This window comes from Stylophora pistillata, chromosome 9, assembly GCF_964205215.1.
Source record: "Stylophora pistillata chromosome 9, jaStyPist1.2, whole genome shotgun sequence".
Lineage (NCBI taxonomy): Eukaryota > Metazoa > Cnidaria > Anthozoa > Scleractinia > Pocilloporidae > Stylophora > Stylophora pistillata.
The window spans coordinates 19,143,302-19,168,202 of NC_142527.1; the positions used below are offsets into that span (position 1 = coordinate 19,143,302).

The following is a 24,901-nucleotide window of genomic DNA, read 5'->3' on the forward strand; positions in this document are numbered from 1 at the left end:
GTCAATATTCTCTCAGTATTGGACCGGGCACTGTCCCAAATGGTCCCGAATGATACCGCACTTGTGTCCCTTTGAACTTCAGTCGTATAATAAATCTCTTATTAACCAAGCTTGCTCAGGACCATACTGGAAGAATATCGGCCCTCTGTCTTTTTTGTACAGACCTCGCTGCACTCGGTCCATACTGTCAAGACCTTGGGCCAATATTCTCCCAGTATGGCCCTAGTGCTTGGTTAATAAGATATATATATAAAATGGTAGCAAGCGATTGACACTAGACCGTAGAGTGAGGACAATAAAAATAATTTATTGTAAATTAACAGTTCTGCAAGAAATGCAAGAAAATGTTCACAAATAATTTCGCCTTGATGAACTGCAAAATAGAACACTAAAGCTATAAACTAAGAGCTTCACATAACATGGTTATGCCACTTAATACAACACACACAAAAACAATCCCTAGTTTTAAATTACTAACAGTTGTATAATTTACAGGGAAATTGAAAAGTTTTTCCCACCTGCTTAAACCCCCCTGTTTTAATAAATATTCACAGGCATCCTAATCTCTACATTCAAACAACACTTCCATATTCTTGAAAAATTTGCACTGAATTACTAAGTTTTATTCTCTAACTACACATAAATAATTATACATGTACAAGTTCTTTTACAAGTTTTTTTTTCCAAATTTCCTTCATTAAGATTTACACTGCAAGGCAAAAATAATGTTCACTGAATGAAAGTCAGTGGCTTTTGCAATCTAGTTACTGTATATTATTTGACATTTGAAATTTAAATTTCATTTCTACTGTCAAAGCATTATGTTATCGTCATCACTGGAAGCATAGCCATTAGGGTCATCACCTATAACCTCTTGCTCCTGGTCTGATGCACTGGGCGACTCACTGCCAACAGACTGTACATCATCTGGACGCAGTTTGGGGAGGATGCTTTGATCAGGCCAAAGCCATGGCTTGTAGCTTGGTGCATGTATAGATTTCCATGCCTGATAACCTAGAGCAGCTTTGTGAACCTTGGTTACAACCTTATGCAAAAAGTAAGAAAAAAAAAACCATCACAAATAGTTGCAATTTCATGGTCAGGTACATGAAAGTTGCATGTTGAATTTAAGAGACAGTTTGTATTTTGTGATATTTAGACAGGCTGGCCCAGCTCAGCTCAAAGCATTTAAATTGGGGCCTGTATAAACAATGACTAGGCCAGAACACAAAACCAGGAGCTACATTCCCTACTCTTTGTGATAGGAGTGTGGGTTCTTTAATTAACATCTCCTAGCTGCTAACCAGTACAGAAAAGATGCAGGAGATGGGACCTACCATTTTTCATCCTTATCCAAGAAGACCGCATGTAGAATGTCTGACCATTTGCAGATATCACAGCAAAGGCAGCACATTCTCCTCAGTTATTTTAAGACCCTGAGTGTTGGTTCGGTCTGGGGCTTGAACCCATAACCTCCCACACTGCAGTCTGGAGCTCTACAACATGAGCTAACCAGGTGGCAGTAAATTCAACTTTTCTAGAATTCCCTTGCAATTTGTAAGGGTCGCATAGTTACACAAAAGCTCCAAATGAATTGAAAGATAGTTTTAACTTGTTAAGAATCCCCCTTGTTGCTGTACAATTGTTTGATGTTTCCTTGATTGCAACTTCTTTTACCCCTTTCAAGAATAAGAAAGGCCACAGTTCCTCTCTGTCATTTACAAAAATATTTCACTTGAGTAAAGGATGTATTTGTGAAAATAAAAACACTTCTGTTAGAGTGTGCAACTGTGAGGATCTCTCCTCATTGCATAAAATCTTATTCAACAGATCAAATATACACACATGTGTAATGAATAGAGAACATTCTCTTTGTCATTTAGATAAGTTGACCAAACCAGAAGTATTTTTCATTAACAAAAGGTCCCTCACAGACATACTGTGGGAGAGCTAGGTTCTCAAGTGTAGAAAATGAACTTGCAGATGACATGCAGTCATCTGGGAGTACTTCATTCACATCAACTTCCAACAAAAAAAAACAGAGCAACAACAACAACAACAAACAAAACAGAAACAAAAGGATAGTAACCTTTGGAGCTATCTTTGTTGCTGCCCTGTTAACCATCCATTTGGGTAAAATCCCTGTTCAAAAAAACAACCACTTAGTGATTAATTAGTTGTTCACAATAAACTAAAATCTCCCCAGAAGAAGACTCCTGTGCATCTCATAGTTATCATTGTGTTACATATGCCTTTTGTTGTCATTCTAGGATATTTATTGCATTTTTACAGTATGAATATATTTTTTGGCCCTTGTAATTCAAAACTAAAATTATTGTAACAGCACTCTATCACACTTTAATTTCTATTCATTTCCCAAAATATTCCAAACACAATTTTACAAAAAAATTAAAATAGATAAAGAAAATATAAAACACAACAATGACAAAAAATCTGCAAACTGCTAAACATTACCTTTTAGATCCACTTGTGAGACATACGTGAGAGAACAACCATCTCCTATTCTGCGTACATAATATCCACTAAGAATTGAATTACCACGGATTAAGCCTTTCTTCAAAGGTGCATCCTATGATAAAAATATTATCATCTTAGACTACCATCACACTACAAGAAAAGTTTGATTGGATGCAGCCACTATAGTGAGTTGTACAGAGACTTGTTTGAGGTTCCAATGTCTCACTTTTTGGCAAAAATTTCACGGAAGTTGTAGTTAACTCAGTTGCAAGTTATTTGATGTCTTTCTAATAATCTTTCAATCAACCATTCATTATTAATGATCATTTTGTTTCCTTCTGTAAAGTTCAATCAAGGGTAGAATTGATTCAAGAGCAGCATTTTTCATACCATTGACACCCCTAAAAGTGACTAGCATCTAATTTCTCCTTTTCACGGCCTAAATCTCACTTTAAGGTCTTGAGAATACAGAAAATGAAGCTCTTGATTGTTAAACTTCTCCTTGTCAGCACCATAGGAAATGTATAGATTTAACAGTATGGAGAATATGCATATTTATGTAAGGATGTGAAGTGTTAAACTAAAGGCAGTACCAAATGGAAATAACACACACACATGCACAACTGCTGATTCTCACCTTATGATTCACTGTGTGATTAAAAATAATGAAGTTATCTTCTTCCCAATACCAAGACCTCTGTGTTACAAAATCTCTGTTTTTCATTGGGGATGGGCATTTAACTATAATCAAAAGATAAGTGACAATAGTATGAGCCAATGGCAATTTTTATCATTGACTGTTAGAGGTAACCAGCAATAAATCTTTCTCACACTATCCAAATTTTCCTAATGAAACACCCTGAGCACTGCTAACAATATGAATTCCACCTCAGTAATGCAAAGTGGAGGAGACAAGTAGCAGTTTAGAGCCATTTCCAATTGTGTTGAAAGTACATGTAATCTCAAATTGCATACGTTTAGCTTTACTTTGCTCTGTGATTGGTTCTGAAAACTTGCTCCACTCCCTTGACCAACCAGTTACATGACTGAAACCAATCATGGTGACCCATACTTTCCCATGCTTTATGCAGTTTCCTTATTTTTATTTTGAGTTTTCATAGGCTCATTAGAGTATAAGTATTTCCCTTTCTTCTACATGTACTTTCCTGCTGTAATGACTGCTTTTAGTTCTACAACACTCAAGCAAAAAGCATAATCACTCACTGAATGCTACAAGACAATAAATGGACTGAATTGTCTGAATCCATATGAATTCCTTAACTTTGCAGACAAATACAGACCGCTGAGATCCAACCATCACTTCAAGCTTAAGATGAAATCTGCTAAGTTAAATTGCTATAAACACTCTTTCTTTCTTCACATTGTTAATTTATGGAACAATTTAAGAAAAGAGACCGCTGAAGCAAAAGACTTACTATAAGAACTTTTAGAAATAAGCTAGTTAATGAATTTTCTTAAAACACGATTCATACTAATTACCATTTTAAACTTTTATTACATAAATATACCCAATTGTATATATATAGTTTTTGAATCTATAGATAAGTAATTAGGATTTTTTAATATTGCTATATATGTTAAGGAGGTGGACTAGAAAGGGATAACCTCTTCTACCTCCTTTCACAATTTTTCGTGTATTTTTTGTTGTTAATGTATTGTTTGTTAGTTTTTGTTTGCTTTCTGTGTGTGATTAATTGTGAATAAACTACTATTATTATTATTATTATTATTATTATCATAGACTGACTGGAAAAAATTTAATTCAATAACTTCTAATACAGATCTCACTTTGTATTAACTGACCAAGTATGATGTAAAAAGAACATTACACTGACTTACTTGAGTAATAACCTATGTCATTATAACTGTCCAGTTGACATATTTCATAACAGTCTAGCATGTTCTCATCCCAACTTCTCCTGTAGTCTGCATCATGGAGAACATCGTACATTAATGAAAGTGAGACATCTTGAAAGTTGGTAACCACCTTGAATAAAGTCAAATAACAACTACCCGTAAGGTTTTGTGTTAGCCAGAGTACAAAAAGGAATATTGGTAGCTGGATTTAACAATGCCATTGCCTTTGGAGAATTTATCTTACTATTTCACTCCTCACAGAAATATGGGATCTCCCAGAGGAGCACTTTATTCTAAACCCAGACAATTAAAAAGAAGTTCTCACAAAAAGACAGATTCACAAAAAATCTTAGGGCTTTTTGCATGTTTCAATAGAAAGTCAAGTTATTTCCAGGGTCATCAGATATTATGGTGATAATCTTCTACAGTTTAAGAACTGTCCTTTGCCACCATGTACTTCGTGACTGCAATGATGCATTAAAATTGCATAATTACACACAACTAAGACATTTTAGTCTAACAGGAAAGTTTTAAAAATAATAACTTTGCACTTAATATTGACCAAACAAATAACTTTGAACAGACTGAGTCACACTGTTCTTTATCTCCTAGCAAAAAAATAGTTTACTCAAGTTTTACCAAGCTGGAATTGTGAATGGACCTGCTTCACAGAAGTCAATTATTGGCTGTGTAAAAGTGCCATAGATGTTCACCTTAGTTTGTGTAACTTGGTGTGGGTTTTGGAGGTCTACAATAATCTTTTATGCAGCAAGCTTAAGTGCCGCTTGTTACATTCTGAACCATTTTTGTTTCAAACTATTAAAAATGTATTTATATACAAAGTAATCAAAATAATTTTACTTGAGCTGATAAATTACTTACATGTAGGGGAGGTCAAAATGTCATTCGATAGATAGATAGATAAGATAGATAGATAATAATCTTTAGACCTGGTGCACTCTCACAGAAGTGGTTTTCAGAATGGCCCTGTAAGCACCCACCCAGCCCACCCCAGGGGAGGACATCCATCACACAGTATACTCGTGCGTGGGAAATTAACGTCTCCTACCCCTAACCCTGCAGGAGACGGGACCTCCATTTACTCGTCCCTATCCGAGAAGACTAGAATATCTAACCATTTCTTGATGTTACAGAAAGGAAGCATATTCTTCTCAGTTATTTTAAGACCTTGAGTGTTGGTCCGGCCGGGGCTCGAACCCTCGACCTCCCACACAACAGTCCAGCGCTCTATCCATTGAGCTAACCGGGAGGCAGTTCCTTTTTGTCTCTAGTTTTTATTACTAAGTCTATATCAAAGAAACTTCTTTTGGAAATCAAGATTCACTAATAATCAAAAGGTTTTGTTCACTTCATTCTAGTCTTTGGGACCCTCTGCCAATGTAATAATAATAATAATAAAAAAAATAAAAAAAAAACCAGAAAGGTCAGGAAACCACAACAAGCAAATTTGTATGCAACTGATCTTTGATGAAGTGTTGAAAAAAAATAGCTGAAAGCATCTTGAAACTAAAGCTGGAAATATTTCCCATAAGGATGAGGAAAACAGTATGACCAAACAAGAAGTTTCTAACTGCAGCACACATGCTGTCTCTTTTAAAATGGTTAAAAAATTCCAAATAATTGTCCAAATCCAAGGTCATTGACATCCAACTTGACAAGGGCCTTTAAAGACCGAGGAATATTAACACATTGTCAAGCGCATATCATCTTTCCATAGGAAATAAAGAACCTCAAATTCCAAAGTTTCCCGAAACTTCAGAATGATGAATCGTGTCTATCAGTGCAAAGAATTTTCCATACAAAAATTCCTTAGCTACATATCCAAATGAACTGTTGAAATGAGCTTACTAGAATTTGTACGTAAACAGCCTTAACGAAGAAGCAGCACGAAGACCAAAAGCTGCCGCAAAGAATGTTTAAATAATGTACATGAACTCACAACAAAAAAAGCCAAGATGCCCACAAGATAAAGCATTGTGCCTTGAAAACCAGTTCGAGTAACTTCTTAAATAAACATTGACATGATATATCAATCGAAGAAAACTTTCCTGTTTTAACAAAGAGTGTGCATGACTTAATGATAACAAATTTTTGCAAAATCGACAAAATCCAAGTCGGGATCAGGGGTAAAGGGCATATTCTTTTGTAAAGCAATAAATGTTTGACAAGATCTCTACAAAATATGCCTAATCAAAATTCTTTGTTCGTTAATTATTTTGAGTCCTTTCCAGAAACATTTTTTTTTTTGCAATAAAACTGAGGTTAATATATTTTGAAATGGCAGTATTAACTGCAGAAAATGGTTTAGCTTTCTTGTCATTGCAGATCGCTGCATGACTTTACGGCCAATAACACAGTTGGAGAGAATTGGAACAAGTTAACGGTGAATATAAATATATTTCGATATTTCCTGTGTGAGTTTTTTCGGCTCATCGACAAAGTGTGTCAAACAAAATGCTGATAAAAGATTGTCACTGTTGAGAAAAATAAATAATTTTATTGCCCGTTATATTTCTCTACGAGTCAAAGGGTGCTTAGGGAAAATGCAAAACACAGGCCAAGCCACATCAAACTTCATTGAAGAACCACAGTGTACGTGTAGTTAAAGGCCATTATCATCTAAGTGTAAGACACGAGTATTAACGATCGTTCTACTAAAGTAAAGTAAACCTATCAATTCTAATAAAGGAGTAAGCCTATTTAAGAGTGATCATTTCAGAGAAATTAACGGAAATAAAGCATAGAAAATTAATATCGACCGTCTTGAGAAATTTAACGCAAACAGCATACGTTTTTCGCGACATGTTGTGATTGTCCTACCACAATCTTATATCGCGACCGCAAAAACAGAATTGACCAACTCTTACGATGATTTCTTTAGCAAGTTTTACAGAGAGGCCGGTTAGTTCCAGTACACTGAACTCTATTTCTTTCAATGAGCGAACTCATCGCTTGGTAAACAGTCAAACACTGGCCAACTTGGAAGTTTCAACTCATCGAAATTAACTTTTACAGTTGAATCTGTCGTATTTTCCTCTCACCTTTATGAGTCTAACCGTAGAGCCTTCTTTGACTTTGGAGTAAACCTTCGTTCCCTGTTTATCATACTGTAAATTCCAGCCTTCGACGCTGTCTGCCAGTCGACGAAAATGCTCAAAATCGCCTGCCTTAGCAGCGCGGACTTCACCAAGTTGCATCGAATCGTCACAAGTCACGAGTGTTACTTCTCTGCTTAAAGGTAATTCAATTGCTCTCCTTGCTGAAAGGAACTCTTGTTAAGGTAGATAGGGAATGAGATGAACTCGGAAAAAATTTATAGGGTGATTGCCAAATCGTACAAACACGACTTCTTACGCCCGTGGCTCGGTTATAAACTTCGGACTTCGCTACGGTTGATTTAAAACGTCACCCGAGCTCTGAATGTGTGATTAGATGACGTAACGCATTTCAGTCGGTCGGCCAATCAGAGAAGAGAACGTGAGTCGTGGGGTTAGGGATCAAGCACGTGGAGGAGACTTTCTACTTTACCTCAAACTGTGCAGTTTATTGCATAAAAATTGGAATTGTGAAACTGTTTCAGATCACAAAAGAGTACTATTAGAGGTAATAAGACGCGAAGGAGAACCCAGCTACCACAATAAATACTCTTTCTTGACGGCTGTGTTGGCTGTGCATCCGCCACCCACAAATTTAGGGTTGCTATGGCAATTTTTGCGCGGTTTGAGCATGTTAAACTGGTGTCACTAGCAGGTGAGAGAAGTTATTCATGCTCTTTAATTCTGAAAAGAGAAATGAATGCATGATGAAATTAAGCATGCCACAGAGTTTTTAAAACATATTTTTTTTTTATTTACGTTTTTTCTGGACTTGTAACCCTAAGTGAAATTTGTATATGAATTGACCAAAATAAACTTCGGCAAAAATAGTTACTCAAGAATATATGATTTCATAACGAGGAAGTGGGTGGAAAGCCTGTGACGCACTTTGACGTCTTGCCAGCATCGAAAATTCTCGCTAATATTCGTTCAGACAAATTGTTTAATTTTTTATGAGATATTGAGAGCCTTGAAGTTTGAATAAAAAACAACCATCAACGAATCGGAAACAGAAGAAAAGAAATTTTGCTTTGGGAAGTTTGATTTTAACTTGGCAGTGTATGGTGAAACCCGCAAAATTCAAGTACGTATTTTCACTTGGCTTTAACGGTGCGTGATCACCGAAAAGAGTGATTTAACCAGCCTATACATATTTTCCGTTTAAAAATTGTATGGAAAACATAGCAATATAGCAAAAAAAAAAATCGATAAGAAAATTACACAATCGATCAATAAAAGTATACCGTTTACGCGTATGGAGATACAGAGATATGTGCAATTTACTCAGCTGAAAAGTCTTACAGTTTAAACGATGCTTGCAAGCACAACAGGTTGCAGTTACATGTATTCAAATTTAGTGTTGCCGACGTGTCATTAGTTACGCTTGAGTAGCGTTTATGGTATCTTGTTTCAGTTTTATTTTTACATCAATTTTCATAGCTTTAATAATCCATTGCAATAATTCAATTATTTGAGCGTAAAAAGCAACCTTATTTCGTTACTGTTACAGATGGCTCGAATGAATGTTTATCTAGGCTCCCGAGACTTCTAAATTGCGCAATCAGTAATTGAAAAATATTTGATCACAACTAACTCGCAGCCCTTCCGGTGATGTCAAGTATAGTATACGTGTATGTGCATTTTTTAGATACACGCTTTTCGGAAAGAGCGCTATAAATTCAATCACTAATTAATTTTTCTATTTATCTTTTCCCTCTACTTTGAATGTTTTTAAAGCCAAGTTCAAGTTCGATAATGTGATCTGCAAATAAGACGCCATGCGCATGCTTGGTGTAATTTTTAGTCTGCCCACAAATACTTCATCCAACTCGGCTCGTTCACTTGACGTGGATTTAAATAACAGTAGTCCTGAAATTGAAATTTTTTCCTCTTCGGGAACTAATAGGTGAAACTTGAAAGAACTTTAAGTATAACGCTACATATGAATATATAACTTATCCCCAGTGAACAGATAAAAGGCTGAGTTCTCAGTTTGGATCAGGTAAGGCAAGCTAGTGTGAATTTTATTATGTGTTTTGCTTCAATAGTGTAATAAAGAAATAAACTGTAAAAGAATAAAAGACTGCAAGCTGAAAATAAATAAATAATTAATAAATGAAAAGTTAAGAAAAATTCGAACTGTATGGAGTTGACTCCAATGTCGCATGTGAATTTCCTTTCATATCGCTCTTCCACGCGTGTTTTCTTTCACCGATTTGGGGAGGCCCATTTTACTTGACAGTTTGTATGAATTCGAACTTTCTTTTCTGTCTATCACTGAGCTTAGTCTCCCCTGATATGAATGTAAGCGTCTGTTTGTGTGAGCGTTTTTTGAAACCGTGTGCCTGATTACATTGATATGTCCGGAGAATTTGCTTAGTCGGTGACGAGTAAAACAGTTTCGCGTGTGGATGATGTCATTTAAGTCTACTATGAATAGGACTCGCCTAGAGAGTTTTGATAAAGCTCTCTAAATTATCTCCGTATTATGATCTACTATTTCAGTGCCACGAATCTTGCTCGTTCGTATTCATTTGGTAATATTTTTCCCCGCTAGTTGCCCCGGCTTCACTCGAATAAAAGCTCATACTTTTCTCTAGAAAAAATGGGTAAGTCTGACTGAAAATCTTTTCAAAACACGAAGGAGAGGCTAGGCGAGTAGGCCACGTACCTTCAATAAAAGCTTATCTGATCGGTAAGACATTCTGGTGTATTCGTGATCGAAACTGTCATATATGTGAACGTACGTGAGTTTGGGCAAGTGCTGACTGGTTCTCTTCTAGACGCTCCTAAAATTTCTGAGAGATTGAAAGCGATGGAAACCTACCTGATCTTTGAAAATTTTTTCCCGAGTGCTCGTGATCACCTTTTGGAAATAAGTGAATAAACATTTGATATTACGAATTAGGGAACTAACCAAGGGTGTCTCGAAACTTCAGACCTCGAAACTTCAGACCTCAGACCTCAGACCTCGGAACTTCAGACCTCGAAACTTCAGGGATTCGAGGTCTGAAGTTTCGAGACACCCAACCAACCAACTTCTTGAGAAAGCTTATTCAAAGCAGATCGACCTATGAAAATTTAATTTTCCATCGATTGGGATCATGATTGTTAATCAGATAAAAATTATGAGAATAGGTCACGGAACTCCAGATGTTTTTTAAGTTTTAACATTCGTATGAAAGTAACTAAGCAACTATTTTTTTCTCAGCTATTCATTTATCTTGTGACGTTACAAAAGCCGCATTCATTTCTGTAACATCCATGCGTGCATCCAGCCTTGATTTCGATAGAGGAAAAGGTTTAAGTCTCATGCGGATTTCAGGTGATCTGTTGTTGTAATAGGCTTTTGGCACGAACAAGTCTACTTGAGGATTCGAAAGTGATATGCGTTCTAAGTGTGCTTTTGTTATTTAACCACTCTCTCACGTGAGTGGAGCGCCGCAGTCACGACTGACGAAAAAAATGCCCGTTGAAGAACAACCCCATGCGCTCACTTCATCTAAGCGATGTCACCCAACCAGAGATTATAAAGTCATACTATCTTGTTAGAAACTATTCCGGCTTCCTTCAAAAAAACGAAAGGTCTCATGGTACCCCAATGTACAGTAGGCGTGAGCTAACCGGTCTATATTTTTTACCTGCTAATTTGGTTTCATTGACTGGTTGACTGATTGACGGGATTACTGGTTACTGACTGGCGAGTGACTATGTGACCGATTGGTTGACTGACTCACTGGTGCGTGATTGGCTATTTGATTGGGTTACTGACCTGTTGACCGACCGGTGACTGAGTGGCGGTTGATAATGTGAATTAGACACCGTAGAGAGTATTTGAGTGTTAGCCCCATTCTTTCCTAGCGGCAATTACCTTATGCGATAAAACCGTTCGAGTCTGATCTGGAGCCTCAGTGTAAACTAAATGGAACTGACCCAAGTTTGCGAACGATAACTATATCTGTAATTCAAACAGCTCGTTATTCCCTGTACGTTGTGGCCGACCACGGGTTATCATATGCAAAACTCGTGGAGTCATAATTTTCATAGCCGGCATGCACTAAGTCTTCGCATGATATCTTATGATTATAGTTCAAGTTGCGTCAGACGTTAACACTGATGTGTTTCTGTTCACGTAAGGATAAACAACCAGAATGTGGTTCGAGACGTGCCTGTAACATTTTAGGTTTTTGTGAAGTTTTAAACCAAATTAGGCCATACCATATTATCTTGGCCATATCTAATTTGTCATTTTTTAATTGGACGGTTTTAACTGTCACAATCGAAATCTAAAATCAAAACTGCAGAATTCCCGACTCCAAGAGGGTGACTGCTACTGTAGAATATTGATAAATGAACAATTTTCCCGAGTTCCAAGTCTATGGAGTTTTCTGCGGATGTGTTATCCGCCAAAATGTCTGACTTAAATGTAAAGAGCTTAGTTCGGGGACGCCATATCTGTGCCCATCCAAGGAGTATTAACATGGCGGTTAAGAAGTAACGCAAACATTTGTTGTCTTGTTTCGCCACTAAAGTGATTGGTTGTCTACGGTCAATTACTGTAAACTTGCGAATATTCATCTAACACATTTATAATGTTTCTGGTGCCCAGGGAACAAAATGTGACATGATTAATACATTGTTTACATAAGTATTAGCTTTTCCGGGCTGCTATTTCAATGTCGATCCCAAAAATATTAAATTAAAAATGACTGGTTATTTTGTTTCAAAATGGAGAACCCATGAAGCTGAACTCTTTTCCAAAACGTTAAATTTTTAGAGGTCTTTCGTCTTGCGGAGGTAAAACTGCAGTAGCCAATAGCCCTTGTTGTTTTGGATTTTGGATTTCGGATTTTTAAGAAGTCATGCGAAAGCAAGGATTATAGATTGAGGATGCAGCACAAAAAAAAAAAAGGTTCGGGATGGTTATGATATGGTGCAAAGGCACATCACGTTCGGGTTAGGTCTTCCTACCTTACGTCAAATCGTTTCACACATTGCCCGTTCAACATATCAAAATCAAACTAAATTTGTTTTTTCAATTCACCTTACAGTTTCTTTACTATCTACTTTAGTCGAAACGTTATCTCACTGTCTAATAAAACCGCTCGAGGCTAAGTCTGGCCCTTACGTAAAAAGGCATTAATGTGCGAACGATATTCATACCTGTTGATCAAACAGCTTGTTGATTCTGTAATAACCACGACCTTATATACAAAACTCCTCCAACGATCTAGTCACAATTTTAAAGGCCGATGCATGGCATCTTGGCATGATATTCCATGCTTTCATTTTGCGATAAGCTTGAAGTTTAAAGTTCAAGTTAACTTTTTAATGCAGCTAACCGTTTCTAAATCATCTATGTTGTTGAAATCAGAAGCATACTTTGATTTAGTGGTTAAAAAACATTTTTCACCTTGTTATTAAATGTGCGGTCTCCATGCCATGATTCACATAAGAAAAAACACTTCCAGTTGCTCAGGTGTGACGTAAGGAGACCCTGCCAGAATGGTTCCTCTGTTCTGCACCCCATTTGGTACATGGTGGTAGTCGTTATGAAAATCTATGTCTGAACCTACATTTGTATTGGCATTATTGATGATGTAGATGTCATGCGTATGTCGGGTTTTGCACCTTGGTCTTAATGGTGGTAGCCTTTCTTTATCTATTATAGAAAATACGAGCGCATTGGTCGTGTACTTGTATCTCGCGCACTTTCAATTCTTTTTTTTTTCATTGGATTGTTACGTTAGTATCTTGCACATCTTTAGAATCTTCTTTCTGATTGGATTATTACGTAAAATATCTCGCGCACTTTTAGGATTCTCTTTCATGACGGGAATGTTTTGTGAGTATCTCGCGCACTTTGAGGATTCTCTTTCATGGTTGTAACGTTGGTATCTCGCGCATTTTAAGATCGACCTAGATTCGAGTGTTACGTTAGTATCTCGTGCAATTTTAGAATTCTCCTCCATTCGATCGTTACAATAGTAACATGCACACGCACTCTCAAGATTCTCTTTCATTCGATCGTTATGTAAGTACCTCGTGTACTTTTAGAATTCTCCGCTACTCAATTGTTACTATAGTGTCTCGAACACTTAAGGATTCTTTTTCGATTTGATCATTACGTAAGTATCTCGCGCAATTTTAGGATTCTCTTTTATTTAACGGTTTCGTTAGTAACTCGCGCATTTTAAGATCGACCCACATTCAAGTGTTAAGTTAGTATCTCGTGTGACAAAGCTGAATAACGTATACGCATGCACTTGGTTTTGCCGCGGAAACACGGATTTTGAGTCGTTCACATGGTTGCTTCAAGGCGTCGTTTTCCTTACCGCTTTTTTTTTTTTACAGAACAACCTCCAAAAACTTAGTACACCCCCTAAAAATTTTCAAAAATTAATTTTCTCCTTAAAACCTCTGGAAATAGGAAAATGCCTTCGACGAAAACAGAGTTCCACGGTTTTAAAAGTCAGCCCTTATTATTTTCCGTTAATTTCGCTAAATTTTAGACCTTGGACACATGAGCCCGCGCTGTTGACCGCATACCCTTTTACGTAGCATTTCATTATTCAATATAATTTGGATATATCAACAAAGTTGAAGTGGTAAATTGGCCACCGTAACGATTACAAAAGCTGACGTTTCGAGCGTTAGCCCTTCGTCGGAGCGAATAGAGGAATTGTGGGTTGTGTGTGCTTTTAAAGGCAGAGAATGGGGCTACGTTATTGGTGGGAACATGGCAACGAGAAAAACAAGAATAAATTAGTGGAATGAAAAGCGTTCGCTGATCCCTGTGGGATTTAGACTGCCGGTTTGAAAGATGAGCTTTTGTTCAAGATTTTTACGGCTTTCGGTGCTACCTAAGTGTAAGGAAAGACCGCAGATTTCCATATGTTGCTTAGAATGATTAGGTAAATTAAAATGTCTAGCGACTGGTTTTGATGTGTCCTTGTCATTCCTTTCCACGTCTCGAAGGTGTTCTCGGAATCGGTCACCTAGTCTTCTGCCTGTTTCGCCGATGTATATCTTTTTGCAATAAGTGCAAGTTATGCAATAGATTACATTGGCGAAGGTGCACGTGAAGTGATCGGTGATCTTAATGGATCGTTTAGGTCCCGATATTTTATCAGTGTTGTGAATGAAAGGACACGTTTTGCATCGTGCACGAGCGCATTTAAAAGTGCCTGGTTGGTTATTAGTCTGAAAAGAACTTCTGACCAAAAAATTGCCTATGTTTTTGTCGCGTTTGAATGAAATGAGCGGAGGCTGCGAAAAGATAGTGCTTGTCTCTGGATCGTTTTGAAGTAATTTAAAGTTTTTAAGAATGATGGAATTAACTGAGTGGTTGTGAGGGTGGAACGTGAGAGTGAATGGAATGCGGTTGGAATCTTCTTTATGCGACGTTTGTAGTGCTGAATGTCGATCAATAAGTTGGGCGCGGTGGTAACCCGCTTGAACGACAGAAACAGGGTAACCACGTTTATCGAAAAACTGGCACATCGACTCTGATTTGTAGTGGAAATCAGAGTCATCACTGCATAAACGACGAAGTCTTAGAAACTGAGAAAAAGGAATGGAATTCTTAACGTGAGATGGATGCGAAGACGAATATAACAAGTAATTATGCGAGTCTGTTTTAAAATTCCCTGTCATTCAATTGAATGTTACGATAATATCACGCGCGCTTCCAGGATTCTCTTTCCTTGGATTGTTAGGTTAGTGTTTGTCTCGCACATCTTTAGAATTCTATCTCATTCGATCGTTACGTTAGTATCTCGTGCACGATTTTCCGAATTCTCTTTCATTCGATATATTGTTGTTCATCTCGTTCACTCTTAACAGTCTATCATGGGATTGTTTCACATAAGTGTCTCGAGCACTCAAGGATTCTATTTCATTCGATTATTACCTTAGTATATCACGCACGTTTAGGATTCTCCTTCATTTAATTTTGCGAAAGTATCGCGCACTTTTTAGGATTCGTTTTCATACGTTTTTTACGTTAGTGTCTCTCCCACTTCAGGACCTCCTCAGTTCATTGGGCGGGATTGTTAGTAACGTTAGAACGTTAGTAATTCGTGCAAGTTGTTTAGTATTCTATAGGAAATTCTGAAAATCCGGAGACTAGTTGTTTACCATTCTAAGATTCTTCCAGACCTATCAGCGGGTAAGTTCGTCAACAAAATGGCGGAAACTTTTCTTAAAGAATGGCGGCAACTGAGTCTTTCCCACACTTAAATAACTAGCCAAGACAGACGAAGGGTTTGACAAGTTAAAATTACTTTCTTTGACGAACCTTTCATCTAAAGTGACGACAAGTGATTTTCTTGGAGGCGTTTGTGTGTTTGGAACTTTGGCAGACATTTCCCACCGAAACTCGAATCTGTTCTTTTAAGTTTCTCGCAGCCTCGAATGGGCCCCACCAAAGTAAAATCGACAAACAGATAAAAGAAAAGAGAATACCCACAATGTACAGTTTTACTACGATGAAATTTTGGCTTCGCCAAAGTAAAATCGACAAACAGACAAAAGAAAAGAGAATACCCACAATGTACAGTTTTACTACGATAAGATTTTCGAGCCGATGTAGAAAACAACGAGTTATTTGAGAGATCAATTCCGCACGTAATAGATTTGAGTGGCCCTCGTGAGCCCGCTAAAAAGCCCGGCCTTGAATTGACCGATTTTCAAGTTGTGAGATCATCGTGTCCAGCGGTCGCAGACCTAGTCGCCCCCGCCCCCCCCCCCCCCCCCCGCATTACCCAAATATTACCCATTTCTCCCTTCTTCAACCACACAAGAAATATAGAAGTCTTCTTAAATTTACTCCTGTAACACTTAATGATTCTTACAAACGATAGGTACTTTATTGTTTTTCTAAATTTGCAATTGAAGCGCAAGGATCCTAATGATGGAGTAGAGACCACAACATCAAAAACAATTGTAACCCTCAGTGGCGTGTTCAATTTTCACGGCTGTTGAGATCGTACAAAAAAAAAATAATATTCTTGTAGGTTAAATGAAACACTTCCTGAAAAAAAAAATAGCTCGCCACAGTAAAATCAAACTAAATCTATGTCTACTCTTGGTTAGAATTTCAAAAATGGCTGCAGGAGCCTACTGTCTCATACAGCGCCACAGCTCAACTTCAGCATGACGTATAAAGTAGCCGTTGAGTTCCATATGGAAATTAAAATAATTTTTTCGGTTTTGGTTCGCAGACGACGCAAATTTTGGCGATTTCACGTTGTTGTTTTGCATAGGACGGCTAAGAAATGTACAAAGTTTCAAAACGCACGTGTTCTGCCAATTAGATCTCTTGTTTTTCCACGTCCTCGTTGCCGTCGCCGTCCTGGTTTCTTAAGGTCCCTATTTACTCACTGTACGGTATTCATGTCACGTAACTCAGGCAAAATAAAACACCTCGATTTCATCATGAGTAAAAAGTTGTAAGACCCAGCAATGATTGTTTACCTGTTCTGCACTCCACTAGGTATGTGGTAGTAGTTGTAATTAAAATTGGTGTATGACTCAGTATTACTGTTGGCATTATTGTTGATAAGGATGTCGTGCTCAGCACCAAATATTGGACCATAACCTGAGACTTTCTAATTTGCGTAGTTTGGACTTTTCACCATGTTCTTGAATGGTGCCAGGCCCTCTTTGTCGATAAATATATCTTATTAACCAAGCGCGAGGGCCGTACTGGGAGAATATCGGCCCGAGGTCTTGACAGTACGGACCGAGCGCAGCGAGGTCCGTACAAAAAAGACCGAGGGCCGATATCCTTCCAGTACGGTCCAGAGCAAGCTTGGTTAATAAGAAATTTATTATGTGACTGAAGTTTAAAGGGACACAAGTGCGGTATCATTCGGGACCATTCGGGACAGTGCCCGGTCCAATACTGAGAGAATCTTGATCGGCAATAGAGCATTTTGATTGGTTGATTTTAGTTATTGGCCCTCTGACTGCCCGAGTCGTGTAATAAGGGAAAATATAAAAGTTTTCGACGAGCAGCCATATGAGTTACTGGAATCTGAACAGAAAGTAAAACAAGATATATGCGTTATTGACCAAGCGTGAGGTTAAAATGGCTGGAAACTTTCCAGCCATTCTGAATTGGCAGAGTTCCTTTTTTACATTTTTATGGATCGAGACTTTGTCATCTTGACCTCACGCTTAATCAATTACCCACATGTAGAGAAACGGTAGGTAAATGAATCCATTGGAAACTGAAGACAGTGTAAAGCGCTAAACAATAATTAACAATTATTCGCCTCAGGTTCGGTGAGTATCATCGAATAATCCCCGAGACGAAGTCGAGGGGATTATTCGACAATATTGTCATTGGCAACGAAATATTTGCCCGGCAGAAGGCAATATGCTTGTCAGATGATCGCAGTTTTATCGTTTCAACGAGTCTTTCTTTCCTCGGATCTAATTGTAAGGTCATTGGTCCAACTGCTATCCTATCAATATCATTTCAGATTTCCTTATTCCTATAATTTGGAAAAACAAACAAATTTTTTGCATGCCTGAACTTTTTTTTAAAATAATTAATCATATTTTACGATGACTACGTTGATCGTTTGGAATTACTCCATCCCCGTAACGTTAACGGTGAGTCAATAGTGCCAAGTGTGATAAAATGATAAAATTTATATCCTTCTCTCTATTTAATCCTTTTGCCAAATATTCTGTGTTTCTCTTCTACAAGAAAATTCCTGCATTTGGCTCTATTTTCGTAGCTAAAGCGTTAGGCATCTGACTTTCTTGACGGATTGAAAACAAATTCGATCAAATTCTGCCTTTACTTCCATTTGGTTCCACAGTTAACAGTTGACACTTCCCTTACTGTTGTTATTCTTGTTTGATGTTTGATTTATTGATTTGTTGTTTGAAAAGGTCGACGAATTTGTCAATCTCTAGAAAGTCCAGAACACGGTTTTATTCGCGGACAGCAGTTTTGGGAAGGAGAACATGTTTCATTTAGCTGCAAGCCTGGTTACTGGCTGGATGGATCCATAGAGCGTCGCTGCTTAAAGAATGGTGCTTGGACTGGAAATCAAACCAAATGCACTCTGCCTGGTAGAGTCTAAAAAATACATTTTTATCGTTTAACAAATTTCGATTCGTACCGATGAAATGATAATTTGTAGCAAAGTTAATATGGATGGTCGGAGGGCGAGTAGATCTAATAATGATCATCGTCCTAATCAATAATGATAATAATGTTAAAAATAACAATAATAATAATAATGATGATGATAATGATGATGATGATAATAATAACAATAATGGTGATAATAGTTATGACAATAATAATCCTGATAATAATATATTAGTAAAAGATCAATAACTCCCAAACGCATCACGAAAATCTAACGTCCGGAAAATGTCACACCTTTCAGCTAATTTCCGTTTCCTTTAAACATTTTATATACTTGTTGTATTCTTGTAAAAACTGATGAAGTCTCCTGATGAAGTCAGTCTCCTGATGAACTGATGAAGTCGCTAGAGTCGCTCTCGGCTATCGCCTCGAGCGACTCTTACGCTACTTTCGTGCTTAGCAACCTCCCGCGTGTATCCATAACTCAATAGCGTACGCTGTGGTGTTTACCATTTGTTTTATAACATAGCATTGTTACATTGTAGCTAAAGAGTTTCCTTTTATTTAACAAATCTTACGCGACCAGAAAAAAGAAGCGCGCGCGGAAAAATAGTCTTTGCATTTGCTCACGTCAGCAGCGTACACCCATGGGAAAATGGGGGGCGCTAAATTGACCAATCAGAGCGCGCGCTTTGCTTTGGTTATGTTGTAAAATGTTATGATTTTAGAAATTTCTCTGTTGTTCAGCTCTGAAATTATACTAAAACAATTATTCGCCTCAGGTTCGGTGAACAGTGTCGAATAATCCCCTCGACTTCGTCTCGGGGATTATTCGACGATATTCACCTCGCCTTCGGCGAATAATTGTTAATGTAGATCAGTTCAGGTTTAAAGACGGAGGTCCAGTTGGTGAACTGTTACTGCCAATCACTTTATTAAAAATTTCCACGGGTTGTGCGTGAATGAATTTACAACAACTTAGCAACTGATTGTTATTTGAGTAAAAGGGTAGGGGGGTAGGTAGGGCACAAGAATAGAACCAACAAGAGCCAGGGGTACTTTTTAACTCTTTTAATTGAAAATAAACGGGGGTACCATCATGAGGTTAATTGGGTGAAAGAATGTGAAGTACACTTTAAAGCAAACTTACGTGTGTACGTGTACGTGTACGGTGAGACTTATTACCAAACACGGAAGGTTAAAAATCATATGCGTGACTTTTGACTGATAGACAACTGCTCCCTTAGCCGGCTCTGATGATAACGTGTTTTTAGTTTAAAATTTTAGTTATAGTCACCGACAACAGAACTTTTCAGGACAATCCTCACAATGGAAATCACATTGCACAGCAGGGTCTTACTTCTGGGCCTGAGTTCTGGTTCCTAATGTGTGAAAAATTTTTTTAAATTTATTATTCTCACCCAAGGCAATGTCAGTGTATCCTCCAAACACGTACAGATTATTTTTGATGATAGTAACAGTGTGTAGCTTTCCATCGCAGCGACTGTGAAACGTACTTGCTACCCAGCCATGCGTGGAGGCGCGGTAACATAGTTTCCAGCTTAAATGGGAACCAGGCTTTGGATACAAAAATCGTAGAAGACTCAGGAATAAGTAATATTTTGGAATAATACTTGTTGGTGATTTCAAACTTAACGAGTAATAAAAAGAGTGTTATGATTTTCAAAATAAATAAATAAATAAATAAATAAATAAATAAACCGTCTTGCCGGCCCTCTCTAAAGTTATTTGAAGTATCTAAAGGGAATGTGTTTTTTGTGTTTGTTTGTAATTATGTAATTATTACACGCAATTCCAGGTCATTGAATCTGATAAGACCCAGGAAAATGCAATTGGAAGAAGGAATCATCGTGCTCGTTGTCATTATTTCTTGCGCAGGAATTATCGAAAAAATTGCTCTTTCTTTGCAAAAAAACATTAACATTAGGTCGCCAAATATTATACATAAAATGTTAGCGCAGAACCACTAACCAATCAGCTGTTGTTCTCAAAGTACTCTCATCACAGGAACGAGCACTAAATTAGATTTACAAAATTATCATTGGAAGAGGGGTATTTACAGCATGGGGGATAAGTTTTTTCAGTTTTTATTACACGACTCGGGCAGTCAGAGGGCCAATAACTAAAATCAACCAATCAAAATGCTCTATTGCCGGTCAATATTCTCTCAGTATTGGACCGGGCACTGTCCCGAATGTTCCCGATGATACCGCACTTGTGTCCCTTTGAACTTCAGTCATATAATAAATTTCTTATTAACCAAGCTTGCTCTGGACCGTACTGGAAGGATATCGGCCCTCGGTCTTTTTTGTACGGACCTCGCTGCGCTCGGTCCGTACTGTCAAGACCTCGGGCCGATATTCTCCCAGTACGGCCCTCGCGCTTGGTTAATAAGATATATATATATAGTCTTTTGCCCGCATAGATAAAACGACTCATCGGGCTTTTGTTAAAATACATTGCATGCATCAAAATTTTGTTCACTAATACTGATTTCAATATTTTATATTATCAATAATATCATCATTATATCATTAGAAGAATAATTGCTAATCCAACTCCGAAACATTTTCAAAATAATTAAGGAAAGCAAATGAAACTGGTCGACAACGTGCTTGAATATTAATTAAAAAATAGTCTGACTTTATACTTGTACTGTACTTGCTCTACGATATTTTCTGCGAAGGCATAACCCAACTTACACGAGGGTTGTATCCCACTCCAATTTCCAGAGGGTTAACACATCCTTGTGTCCGGACCAGTTAAGTGATACTCTGGATTACAAACGAAGGATACAGACTCGCTAGTCCAGTATCGTGAGGCATGTTTGCGTCCATTTGATGGAGAACCGGGATCATCGCAGTTGGCGAGGGCTAACAAACGAATAATAAAAAAAGAAACTCAGTTATGAAAGAGTTATAAAAGAGTAACGACTCTATAATTATGAACAATTGTTGCAAAATTTATAACATTAGGAAACCCAGCTAAACGATATATCAACAGGGCTAACTTTCAATCAATGCTATGTAAAGGTCGGACGTATCAAAAACCAATTCATTTCTGTAAAAAAAGGAGGACTGTAAACAACCCAACTGGTAAGGAAATAGAAGTAGATAATAACTGGTGAATAATCAAGGAAAGATGTTAATCGTCTCTTGTCACGAGCGTGGACAGAGAAAAAAAAATTCTGTCCCCATGAGGAATCGAGCCTCAGACCTTCGGATTCCGCGCTCCGATGCTCTGCCACCGCGTCACAGAGACTCTATGGTGCATGACAAGTGTCCCGCAAGAACCGGCAATGTCGATAGCGTCATTTTTTGTAAATAATAATAAAGATGGTAAGTTTTTGAGTTCGATAAAGAACTAACTATAGAAATATGTTTTCTTGTCACGAGCGTGGACAAAGAACAAAGTTCTGAGTCCCCAGGATTGGTTAATAATTGTTGTACCAATGATAAACAAAACTCAACATACTCAGAGTTGTGTTGGATTCAACGGAAACATTCTTGGCGTTAAAGAATCGACATGTATAGGTCCCAGCGTCACTCGGTTTGAAGCGATGGATAGCAACTTCACCCTTTATTAAAATATTCTCGTCAATTATAGTTCTTGAAATAATGCGCTTGCCATCTTTAAACCAAGTGACGTAAGGGAGGGGTGAGCCACCAGCGGAATAGTTTAATGTCACAGTATCACCAATGTAAGGCACCTTTATTTCATTGGGTGGACTGGATGCAATGTTGGAATTCACTTAAGAGACATGCAAAAAAAAAAAAAAAAAAAAAAAAAACGAAAAAAACAAAAACAATTAGGACTACAACTTTGATCAAAATTTTATTGAAGCTGTTGTTCTTTTTTGTTTATCTATGTGTATTTAACATTATCACTTACCAAAAACTTTGACAAAGATTCATACAACTCTCACGACATTTGCCGGTCGGTTGGTTCCCTGACAAAGATAATCGTCCTCTGTTGTGTTTTGAATCGGAAGGCGGGAACCATTGATAACATGACTGTTGATGGGAAGCTGCCTGCCCGATCTCGTCCATGTGATCACTGGGTAGGGGTACCCAAAGATGTCACATTGCAGCACGGTGTCCCATGTCTTGTAAGCGGTTACGGAACGCTCAGGTTCGATAACAAATTTTGCTGGTACTGCAAAGAGATTATCAAAGTAAAAAAGTCGATGATAATTGAAATTGAAAGTTGGATCAACTTTGACATTCAAGAGAAAGCAAATTATCGAAAATTCATGAAACTAAGACGCTCTGATGGTGCTCTGGGGAGCTTTGTCTAGATTTTGATTGAAGCATGGCATTTATCGCCCCCGTAATTTTTTCACTCGCCCTTTATACAACAAAAAAAAGCCTTTTTAACAGTGAATCACGAGCTAGAAGTAGTTGGAACTTAAGAATTCAAACCGAATGTTTTGAATTTGTTCAAGTAATTACTTAAATATTGACAGAAAATTCAACTCTTCCCAAAGGATTTTTCGCTGCACAGGTGTAGACACCACGGTCCAGGAATTGAATTTTCAAGTAATTGAAGAGTCCTTTCTCCAAAGTACCTTCTCTGCTTCCTATCAGGTGTCCATTTTTGTACATCGTGATCTTGGTTTGCGGGAAGCCATTTGCTTTACCAGGAATTAGGACACTTTGTGTCTCTTTCACTGTTGTGATGCAGGAGGACTTTGAAGGGAAGTGTTGCAGTTCTGAAAAAAAAGAAACGGTCTGTTTCTAGCGTTAAAAAAAGCAGAATGAAAAGGCTTTTTTAAGTAAGTATGGTTATGAAGACAATTTTGAAATAAGGTAATTTGGCAATATCAACTAAGTTGAAAATGTAAATTGGCCACCGTAAAGAGTTAAAAAGCTTAAAATAAGAACAGCAATAAATGAATATTCACTGCACGACTTACCTAGTTGACCTCCTCCGCTATGGTTTGTTCTCTGTTGCGCTGGTTTGCCAGGGGTCCCGGTGGTCCTCTTGTGCCGCGTTTTCCCTGAGGTCCTGGCACCCCATTAGTCCTTTTCTTCCCCTCCTACCGCTCGATCCGGGTGGGCCCTGGGGACCAGTGCGTCCAGGTATACCGGGAGGACCCGGTAAGCCTTGAGGTCCTACAAGATGAAATATGTTACCTTCTAGCATTTTTTTTTTAAATTTGGTAAGCTGTTTTTAATATCATTGAGGAGGTCCATGGGCATTTGTGAAAAAAGCACAAGGAAGAAAACTTAAAAAAAACTTACTCTTCGTTGGTCATTTGAGTTCACGTAGACGGTTTTACATTTGCGGCACATGGAGGGTCGTTGAGCAGCTCTCCGGACGAGACCAGTTTCTTTCTTTAATGATCCACTTGGGTGAGTATGTAGATGTTGATTCAAATACTACAGGATTGGAAAGCCGATACGTAGCGTTTGTAAGCAGTGAGTTTTGCTCAAGTGTTGTTAATAAACGAGCTATTCTCTGCATCTAATCAATGCAGAGAACAGCTCGTGAAACCAAGTGAGCCTAACGTCAGGATTAAATTGAATGAAAGGCCAAAGATAAGAAGGTGCGAATTCTTATTTGCCTTGGGCTCCATCTTCGTTGATTTCCCGTTAAAACGAGTTGAAAGATTACTTGTGCCGAATGGCGAGCTGATGGATAACCTATCAGGTTTGTTGCTTGGACCTCTGCCTAATGGAGTAACGATACGTTTAAGGGTGACCTTTATTCCCTTGGGAGGGGAAGCAATACTTTGTTTTGATCTGTTTTCGGAATGGCACGCGCCAGTGAACAAGATCTGCACTCATAAACAGAGTTCTAAGATAACTCGATTTAGTGCATGCAACAGGCTTAAAGTAATGCATGTTCTATACTGTAATAGAATCAAATTTACCACCGGCTAATAAAATTTTTTTTCTTGCGTGGGAGTGCTGGACCAGCCAGACTTCCCGTGAGGCCAGCCTCTTCCCACCGTCCTTTATTTTTATTATTTAATCTTGGTATTCGTATTATTTATTTCTATTATTTAATCTTGGTATTCGCATTAGTCAAAGCATTTTGTCCCACCCTTATTCAATTGGGTATATGCGGTAAATATTGTTATGCATGTGTATGTAGACGCCGACTCGGCTTCGAAATAATTATAAACTGTAGCGCATTTAAGTTTCGGCAGTGAAGTTTTTAATCCTATACTTAGAAATTTTATAATTAGTTTGGTAATAACACATGATGTGACACGTGTCGGTCACGCTCTTTGTTACGCGTGCTTGTCTTGGTCATTACATAATACCTCCATGAGGGATGATTAATTTGA

At 37.9% G+C, this 24,901-nt stretch overlaps 1 protein-coding gene and 2 pseudogenes across 2 annotated transcripts; all 3 read right to left on the reverse strand.

The window, feature by feature from the left end:
* The window catches only part of LOC148723663 (uncharacterized), a 270,515-nt pseudogene that overhangs the window by 152,723 nt on the left and 92,891 nt on the right, over positions 1-24,901 (reverse strand).
* On the reverse strand, positions 288-7,771 carry LOC111331351 (START domain-containing protein 10). The gene is made up of 6 exons (XM_022936456.2): positions 7,419-7,771; positions 4,339-4,486; positions 3,116-3,219; positions 2,476-2,590; positions 2,090-2,142; positions 288-1,045 (listed from the first exon to the last, which is right to left on the reverse strand). Exons 1-6 carry the CDS (start codon positions 7,572-7,574, stop codon positions 812-814), a joined length of 810 nt encoding a protein of 269 aa, XP_022792191.1. The 5' UTR covers positions 7,575-7,771; the 3' UTR covers positions 288-811.
* Positions 16,282-23,210, reverse strand: LOC111319942 (muscle, skeletal receptor tyrosine-protein kinase-like; annotated as a pseudogene). Its single transcript, XR_015991737.1, has 5 exons — positions 23,082-23,210; positions 22,498-22,864; positions 22,081-22,356; positions 21,309-21,479; positions 16,282-16,506 (listed from the first exon to the last, which is right to left on the reverse strand). The product of XR_015991737.1 is annotated as a muscle, skeletal receptor tyrosine-protein kinase-like (transcript).